At 42.9% G+C, this 10,073-nt stretch overlaps 1 protein-coding gene across 1 annotated transcript in view; it reads right to left on the bottom strand.

Annotated features, from left to right (window-relative positions):
* saal1 (serum amyloid A-like 1) overlaps positions 1-9,007 on the bottom strand; it is a 16,722-nt gene extending 7,715 nt beyond the window's left edge. Inside the window, exons 1-7 of the mRNA XM_064990162.1 lie at positions 8,830-9,007; positions 8,215-8,405; positions 7,495-7,596; positions 5,641-5,724; positions 5,007-5,086; positions 4,798-4,857; positions 2,626-2,741 (exon numbers count right to left, since the gene is read on the bottom strand). Coding sequence (XP_064846234.1) covers positions 2,626-2,741; positions 4,798-4,857; positions 5,007-5,086; positions 5,641-5,724; positions 7,495-7,596; positions 8,215-8,405; positions 8,830-8,833 — 637 coding nt within the window. The 5' untranslated portion in view covers positions 8,834-9,007. The remainder of the gene's footprint in view (positions 1-2,625; positions 2,742-4,797; positions 4,858-5,006; positions 5,087-5,640; positions 5,725-7,494; positions 7,597-8,214; positions 8,406-8,829) is intronic.
* Positions 9,008-10,073: the final 1,066 nt, after the last annotated feature.

Raw genomic sequence — 10,073 nt, 5'->3', positions numbered from 1 at the left:
GCTATATACAGTAGAGAGGCTATATACAGTAGAGGGGCTATATACAGTAGAGGGGCTATATACAGTAGAGAGGAGTAGAGGGGCTATATACAGCACAGAGGCTATATACAGTAGAGGGGCTATATACAGTAGAGAGGCTATATACAGCACAGAGGCTATATACAGCACAGAGGCTATATACAGCACAGAGGCTATATACAGCACAGAGGCTATATACAGCACAGAGGCTATATACAGCACAGAGGCTATATACAGTAAAGGAAGTAGAGGGGCAATATACAGTAGAGGGGCTTGTTGACAAGAGTGGTGGAGATGTTGGTCCATGTCAAGTCCTTGGTGATTTAAAAAAAAACATCTGACTCTCTTTACTGCAGTCCAGTTGATGTGGATAAGGGTTCCCAGTCTTCTGCTTCCTGAAGTCAATAATCAACTCCTTTGTTTTGCTGACGTCGAGAAGGAGATTGTGGTGCCAGGAAAAAAACGCCGGTTCACTTATCTCCTCCCTATAGTCTGACTCGTCGTTGTTGGTTATCAGGCCTACAACCGTGATGTCGTGCAAAGACATGCAGTCGTTAGGTGATCGTTGGGTGATCCTAACTGACCTAAGGCAGGGAATTTTTACTCAGATTAAATGTCAGGAATTGTGAAAAACTGATTTTAAAAGTATTTGGCTAAGGTGTATGTAAGCTTCCCGATTTCAACTGTACATCGGTGCTCCTGTTGTGTGCGGGCCGTGTGAATAGTGATGGAAATGACATCTTTCGTGGATCTGTTGCAGCATTGGGCTCATTGGAGTAGGGCCAGTGTGCCTGGCATGCTGGCCTGGGTGTGGCATGCAGGCCAGGGTGTGGCATGCTGGCCAGGGTGTGGCATGCTGGCCTTCATGACTAACCTCTCAAAGCACTTCATGATGACAGGAGTGAGTGCGATGGGGCAATAGTCCATTTGGGGATGTCACCTTAGTTTTCTTGGGCACTGGGACAACGGTGGTCTCCTTGAAGCAAGTGGGGACTACCGATTGGGACAGGTTGAAGATGTCGGTGCATGCAGCCAAGGATGCCATCTGGGCTGGTAGCTTTGCGAACTTAAATTATTTAAAACATTTAAAGAATGTTATAGCTAGGCAAGTCAGTTAAGAACAAATTCTTATTTATGATGACGGCCTACCGGGGAACAGTGGGTTATCTGCCTTGTTCAGGGAAAGAACAACAGATTTTTACCTTGTCAGCTCGGGGATTCGATCTAGCAACCTTCCGGTCACTAGTCCAACGCTCTAACCACTAGGCTACCTGTCGCCCCAAATAGTCCCTCAGAGATGTCTTCATGTCAGCCTTGGAGAGCGAAAGCACCTGGTCTTCCGGAACAGCGAGAGTCCTCCTGGATGGCTCGGTATTGTCTGCCTCGAAGCGAGCATAGAATGTGTTAAGCCCGTCCGGGACGGAGGCTTCGGTGGGCACCAGGCAGCTGGATGTGCCTTCTGTAGTTTGTGATAGCCTGTAGTCCTTGCCACAAGTGACGCAAGTCTGACTTGTCAAATATCGATTAAAGTTTGAGACTGCATAGGCTTTTTTTGCGTCCCTAATGGATTTTGCGGAGCTCGTAAGTGCTTGCCTTGCATGGCGTTGTGTGCAATAGAGTCACCGGGGTTCGTTCCGCTGACACAGAATGCTGCCGAACGGGCTCTAAGCATAGTACGGATTCCTCCGTTCATCCATAGATTTTGGTTGGGGGGGGGTGTGTCTGATTGTTATTGTGGGTACAACATCATGAACAAATTTCCTAATGAAACCGGTGCCTGACGATGTATGTTCCTCATTGTTCATAGACGAGTCCCTGAGTGGATGAATCTTTGAACATGTTCTAAATCAATATACCTCACATTTGTGCAAGTCACGTTTGACAAATAAAATCAAATTTTATTTGTCACATACACATGGTTAGCAGATGTTAATGCGAGTGTAGCGAAATGCTTGTGCTTCTAGTTCCGACAATGCAGTAATAACCAACGAGTAATCTAACTAACAATTCCAAAACTACTACCTTATACATACAAGTGTAAAGGGATAAAGAATATGTACATAAAGATATATGAATGAGTGATGGTACAGAGCAGCATAGGCAATATACAGTAGATGGTATCGAGTACAGTATATACATATGAGATGAGTATGTAAACAAAGTGGCATAGTTAGTGGCTAGTGATACATGTATTACATAAGGATACAGTAGATGGTATCGAGTACAGTATATACGTATGAGATGAGTAATGTAGGATATGTAGTAATGTAATGTAGTAATGTAGGATATGTAAACAAATGATTCCCAGTAGATGGTATCGAGTACAGTATATACGTATGAGATGAGTAATGTAGGATATGTAAACAAAGTGGCATAGTTAAAGTGGCTAGTGATACATGTATTACATAAGGATACAGTAGATGATATAGAGTACAGTATATACATATGAGATGAGTAATGTAGGATATGTAGTAATGTAATGTAGTAATGTAGGATATGTAGTAATGTAATGTAGTAATGTAGGATATGTAAACAAATGATTCCCAGTAGATTGGAGAGAAAACATCTTTCATCACATTGAGTTGTTGTAACATATGAAGGACCTACTGTTGGTGGAGCTGCACATGATGAAGCAGAGGCTGGAACACACAGAGGTCTGCTGCCGAACCCTCTCCAGCCACAGAGAGGACACATCGCTCTGGGACACACAGGTCAGCAGCAGTCTGGACAAAAAGACATTCACACCAATCATTTTTTTTTATTTGACCTTTATTTAACTAGGCAAGTCAGTTAAGAACAAATTCTTATTTTCAATGACGGCCTAGGAACAGTGGGTTAAACTGCCTTGTTCAGGGACAGAACGACAAATTTGTACCTTGTCAGTTCGGGGGTTTGAACTTGCAACCTTCCAGTTACTAGTCCAATGCTCTAACCACTAGGCTACCCTGCCGCCTCTACACTCTAACCACTAGGCTACCCTGCCACCTATACACTCTAACCACTAGGCTACCCTGCCACCTATACACTCTAACCACTAGGCTACCCTGCCACCTGTACACTCAAACCACTAGGCTCAATAACGAGATATCAACAAAAACCGCAGTCTAAAGGCAATAGAAGACTTTGACAAGACCTGGGCATGATTTCCCGCCATGGAACTTAGGCATACGAGTGTTTTGACGATGCATCGTTCCTACAACGGCCGAAAATATAACATGCGTTTGCAAAAACACCTTGCATAATTATTATTATTTTTTATTTTTTTAAACGTTGGCTAAGTGTGTCGTTGGAGCATGTGTTGAATACTGACAGGATGGAACGAAAAGGGGGCTCCCGAAGTGGAGCAGAAGTCTGCATCTCAGTGCTTGAGGCGTCACTACAGACACCCTGGTTCAAATCCGGGCTGTATCACAACCGGCCGTGATTGGGAGTCCCAATGGGCGGCGCACAACTGGCAAAGAGTCGTCTGGGTTTGGACGGTGTAGGCCGTCATTGTAAATAAGAATCTGTTCTTAACGGACTTCCTAGTTAAATAAAGGTTAAATAAATAAAAAAATGAATTTAAAAAAAGATCAGATCAGCATTCTCCATTCAAATCTGACCTTAACATTAGAAGTATTCCACAATACTGACGACAGATCAGCTCATATTACCACCTACAGCTGAAAATATTGAGGTGGCTTATTATAATGCTTAGTCCTACTCTATAATAATACACATCATGAAATATATTGAGGCCAAAATAAACTACAGACAATTAGCAAAAATAGAACTAAATTGGACTGAACATGTAAATGAATTTCAACGTGATTCAACTATATAGAACTACGTAGCCAAATTGATGTGGTTCTGTCCTTGAGCTCTTCTTGTCTATTAAAATGTTCTGTATATTATGTTTTGTGTGGAACCCCAGGAAGAGTCGCTGATGCTTTCACAACAGCTAATGGGGTGGATCCTAATAAAAACAAACAAATACCTTTTTTAAATGTTTTATTTATTTTACCTTTATTTTACTAGGCAAGAAGGCAACTGAACTAAATGACTACTCACTTAGCACTCACTTCTGTTATCATGATGTTTTTTATTTGACTTTTATTTAACCAGGCAAGTCAGTTAAGAGCAAATTCTGATTTTCAATGACGGCCTAGGAACAGTGGGTTAACTGCCTGTTCAGGGGCAGAACGACAGATTTGTACCTTGTCAGCTCGGGGATTTGAACTAGTAACCTTTCGGTTAACCTTTCGGTTACTAGTCCAACGCTCTAACCACTAGGCTACCCTGCCGCCTATAGGACCAATGTATATATTTTGTATATAGTCATCTTGGTTTTCATTTGAAGTATGTTTTTGACAATTGCAACAACATTGGCAACTTTGTAGTCAACTTCATTCCCAAGTTATCAGAGGTTACAGAGACAGATAAACAGCTTGATTCTATGTTTAGCGGGGATCTTTTGTGTATAAAGTGAGGTGGAACTGTAAAAAAATATATATATTCTAATGTCGCACTTAGCGGTTCTACGAGTGGTCACAAGCAGTTGGCAAATAACGAACGCGTCGATGGTTTTGGGAAACAACTCGGAGATTTAACAACGCTCCTACGAAGGTTCTAACGACGAACTTAGCCTTAAGATGCTTTAGGGAAACCATGCTCTGTTCATTTGCGTAGAGTTACATCTCTATTAAAAAAAAAGTATATAAAGCATTGTACTTCTTCCTCTTATTTGAGCTACAACAAGAGACAATGAAGGATTTTCTAGCCTTTTCAGGGTATTCTCACCTGCTTGTCTCCAGCAGTGTAGGGGGATCAGTGTCTCCAAGAAGAAGCAACAGCACCACCCTGTGGAGAGAAACAGAATTACACCAGAGAAACAGTTAATACCCACCACGAGTTGGAACAGTGCTGTACATATCAGAGCCAACACAGTACTGTTCAGGCTGCCATGACAGGGTGAAAAGGGTTTTTAGTAAATGGCCATCTCCACCTACCCTAGGTCGTTGTTCTGGCTGAGGGTCAGACAAGTGTCAGGGAAGCAGGCTATGTTACCCAGGATCCCCACACATATCTCCTGGGGAGAGAGGACACGCGAAAACATCAATAAGACACCATGATGTTGTGCCAATTTAAAAATGTTGCCGGGTGGGTTACAACTGGGGGGAAAAGAATATTAAATTATATTATTATTAATATTGCATTTCAAATACTAGACGGTGGACTGATTAAGCAATACGGTCCAGGGGGGGGGTGATATATGGTGATATCTACCATCGTATACCACAAACCCCCGAGGTGCCTTATTGCTTTGTCATACCCATGGTATACGGTCTGATATACCACAGCTGTCACCAAAAATCTGAATTCCCGGGGTCGAACCACCCAGTTTATATTGGCCATATACCACAAACCCCCGAGGTGCCTTATTGCTATTATAAACTGGTCACCAACGTAATTAGAGCAGTAAAAATATATATTTTTGTCATATTCGTGGTATATGGTCTGATATACCACAGCTGTCAGCCAATCAGCATTCGGGGGGGAGGGGGGGGGTCGAACCACCCCGTTTTATAATAGAGTACAACACACACGAGGTAAACTAGAACACTACTAAAACAGTTCACTCACAGTGAGACGAGGGCATCGAGACTTAGTGATCACTCCCAGGAGGATATCTGCAGCTTTGAACTCCTGTAAGAAACCAGCCACATCCTACAGAGAGACAGGCAGACAGGGTCATATTAACCCATCAAATATCACGTTACACCAAAAACATTTTTTTACAGCCGACTCTGACAATATAAACAATATGATATAAACTAGTTATCATACTCCTGGTATTTATTTAAACATCTCTGTATACAGAATAATAAATTAATTAATTAATTGTACCTTTATTTAACTTGGCAAGTCAGTTAAGAACAAATTCTTATTTTCAATGACGGCCTAGGTTAACTGTCTGTTCAGGGGCTCGGGGATTTGAACTTGCAACCTTCCGGTTACTAGTCCAACGCTCTAACCACTAGGCTACCCTGCCGCCCTCTTTCACGAGGGTAGCCTAGTGGTTAGAACGTTGGACTAGTAACCGGAAGGTTGCAAGTGTGTCGAGGCACAGGTCTGGGGAAGGACACCAAACAATTTATGCAGCATTGAAGGTTCCCAAGAACACAGTGGCCTCCATCATTCTTAAATGGAAGAAGTTTGGAAACATCAAGACTCTTCCTAGAGCTGGCGGACCGGCCAAACTGAGCAATCGGGGGGAAAAGGGCCTTTGTCAGGGAGGTGACCAAGAACCCGATGGTCACTCTGACAGAGCTCCAGAGTTCCTCTGTGGAGATGGGTGAACCTTCCAGCACTCCACCAATCAGGCCTTTATGGTAGAGTTGCCAGACAGAAGCCATTCCTCAGTAAAAGGCACATGACAGCCCACTTGGAGTTTGCAAAAAGGCACCTAAAGGACTCTGTGACCATGAGAAACAAGATTATCTGGTTTAATGAAACCAAGATTGAACCCTTTGGCCTGAATGCCAAGTGGCACGTCTGGAGGAAACCTGGCACCCTGCCCAAGGTGAAGCATGGTGGTGGCAGCATCAAGCTGTGAGAAAGTTTTTCAGCCACAGGGAGACGAGTCAGGATCGAGGGAAAGAAGAACGGAGTAAGGTACAGAGAGATCCTTGATGAAAACCTGCTCCAGAGCGCTCAGGACCTCAGACTGGGGCGAAGGTTCACCTTCCAACAGGACAAAGACCCTAAGCACACTGCCAAGACAACGCAGGAGTGGCTTCGGGACAAGTCTCTGAACGTCCTTGAGTCCAGCCCGGATTTGAACCCGATCGAACATCTCTGGAACGACCTGAAAATAGCTGTGCAGCGACGCTCCCCATCCAACCTGACAGTGCTTGAGAGGATCTGCAGAGAAGAATGGGAGAAACTCCCCCTGTACAGGTGTGTCAAGCTTGTAGCGTCAAACCCAAGAAGAGGCTATAATCATTGCCAAAGGTGCTTCAACTAAGTACTCAGTAAAGGGTCTGAATACTTATTTAAAATGTGATATTTCAGTTTTTAATTTTTAATAAATTAGCAAAAATGTCTTGAACTGATTTTTCTTTGTCATTATGGGGTATTGTGTGCAGATTGATTTTAGAATAAGGCTGTAACACAACTAAATGTGGAAGAATTCAAAGGGTCTGAATACTTTCCGAAGACACTGTATATATTTCAGATGTAAATAGACATTTGAGAGAAAGAGAGACACAGAAACACAGAGAGAGAGACAGAGAGAGACAGAAACACAGACAGAGAGAGAGACAGACAGACAGAGACAGAGAGAGAGACTATTTGCACATTGTTACACTGTACATAGCCAAAAATAGAACATTATTTTTAAACTTTTGTGATTGTAATTGCTTTGTCAATGTAAAACATGCTTCCCATGCCAATAAAGTCCTTTTGAATTGAAAAGAGAGAGAGAGAGACACACACCTTATCCATGGCCATATCCCAGATCTTACACAGCTCATCCTCATCTTCCTCTGGTAGCTGCATCTGGGCATCAGAGTCTCCCATGTTCTGCTCCGACACAATCTGAAGGACATAACAACAACAACGACGATGGTCAACGATGCATTTTGAACACAAGATGACAAAACATGTTCTGCATATTAACAGTAAAATGTACAAGATGGAAGAGCACTTTCTGTAATGAGCAATAACAACAACAACAAAAGAGTGCTGGACATAATGCATTATATGATGGAAAGCGCATGCTCACCATAAATCCCTTTCTAGACTTCAATAGCCGAGATGAGTTGTCTCGTGAGTCATGAAGGTATACTCCATATACTTCCGTTGGTATTTGATCAGCAACATGTAATACTGTATTGCAACAATGTACCGGTTGCCTATCTGAATCTTAACCAACCGGTTGCCTACCTGAATCTTAACCGGTTGCCTACCTGAATCTTAACCGGTTGCCTACCTGAATCTTAACCGGTTGCCTACATGAATCTTAACCGGTTGCCTACCTGAATCTTAACCGGTTGCCTACCTGAATCTTAACCGGTTGCCTACATGAATCTTAACCGGTTGCCTACCTGAATCTTCAGACGGTTGCCTCCCTGAATCTTAAGGTTGCCTCCTGAACAGCCAGTGTTTGCCTCCCTGAATAAACTGTCTCCCTGAATCTTAATAGAATCATCCTACCTGAATCAGACGGGTAAAGGTGCTGAACAGCCAGTGTTTGCTATAAACTGTCTCCCCTATAGCATCCACCTCTTCCCCGCCCTGCTCCCCCTCTCTGTCCGGGGGCGGTGAGGGGTTACGGTCCATGACAGGAGAGTTCGCCGGGGAGGATGACCGGATGCTGGAGTTGTCGTCATCCACGCTGTGGTCCTCTAAACAGAAACACAATAAGGTAAAGTAAAACGCACAATGCTGGCTGCTACCTCTGGAGGTGTGCAGGGCCATGTTCAGTACGTAAAACGTTCTCATTGTCAGAGATGGAGGTTTGTTCTATCTAGGTCATTTCTATCTGAACGTTTCAAAACGTCGTGTCCTGCTGAATGCGCCCCAGGATAGGGTAAGGACGGCTTCGCAGGGGGAAGGTTTTACATTTAGCCGGTCGATGTTGGCTAGTAAATGTTCCTGGAATGTTAGCCAAGACAGAAGATCAAAGGCTAGCAAAGCCTTAAAAATATAATGCCATAGCATTTGCTAGCTAGCCATGTTAGCTGCTCAGACCGGCTAGTTTCAGTAGCTCTATTAACGTTAGTGTCCCTGTGCACATTACAACAAAGCCATCAATTTCCTTGAGCTCACCCATGAATGTTGACTGTCGTTCCTCGAGTATGATGATGGGTTTATATCACTGTGTTATCCAGAAACGTATGTTCACTTTAGTCGAATTGCTTGCTAACCAAAACAAACATTGTTCGTCACGGCTAATGTTTTCAAATGAGCCTCCAATGCAATAGAAGGAACGCGCATGCGTGTGAAGGGTATCATACCACAGAGTTTCAAAAACCCAGAGGCACAACATCGCGAGATTTCCGGGAACGCTTGCGAAACAGACCATGCCGGGGTTTGAGGAGTAAATGAGAGAATTGAAACACCGACAGTGTTCTTGCGTTTTGGGTACACCAGAAGTACATTCATTTCCAATCAAACGCTGCGTATGCATAGACGGCTTGACAGAAATGGTAGCAGAAGGTGAATGTTAAACTTTTGTACAGATATCCAGATGATTAAAGGTTAAATAAAATCATTAAAATTATGCTGCGTACCAAAATCATGACAGCTGTGATGGAAACTGGAATTTCGGTAACATTTTGTAAATACCAAACAGATAATTTGTTAGTTTGACATGGTGGGAACTTTTTGTGACGGTCAAATTAATTATGCGAGAAATGGCGGTGGAAAGCCTTTATGCTCAAATTTTGATAGTAATAACTATCATCAATGTAAACTTTGGAGTCACTCCAATGACATGGTGTGTGGTCCTCCCATTACAACTCAGGAAACCATGCAGTTTATTACGCGTTGCTCACATCTTGCTTGGTACACCAGAATTACATTAATTTCCAATGAAGGCGTTTGCCTTGCAGCATTGTGTTGCAGATGCAGTTGCATTATGTTCGATGTGGTGCGTTGGCGAGATTTATCGAAGGTATGCGTGAAACTATGCGTAGACGGCTTGACAGACTTTTTTTTGCAAACATATCCATATGATGTTGCATATACTATTCTGTGTAATTCGCTGTCGGTGTGTTCGAAGCATTTGGCTACAGATTAAATAAATGACGAACTTCACAGGGTGTAAGAAAATCCTGCTTGCTCTTCAGGAGGGTTGACCATACCTGATCTATGTTTCTCAAGTACTGTACATCAAACTGTGTGAAATTTGTAAGTTGAAAACACTATGTTAAAAGCACTGTTTTTATGTGTGGGGGTCCCTGACATACCTGAAGGACACTTTTTGGCATTTGCTGTATGATCGATGATAAACTCCATATGGCAAATGTATGGTCCCTTACTAGACATCAGCAATTGTTCGTAAAATTTGC

The sequence above is a fragment of the Oncorhynchus masou genome, chromosome 15, assembly GCF_036934945.1.
Source record: "Oncorhynchus masou masou isolate Uvic2021 chromosome 15, UVic_Omas_1.1, whole genome shotgun sequence".
NCBI lineage: Eukaryota > Metazoa > Chordata > Actinopteri > Salmoniformes > Salmonidae > Oncorhynchus > Oncorhynchus masou.
Note: the sequence above shows the minus strand (reverse complement) of the source record. Positions and strands in the feature narration are given on the sequence as shown.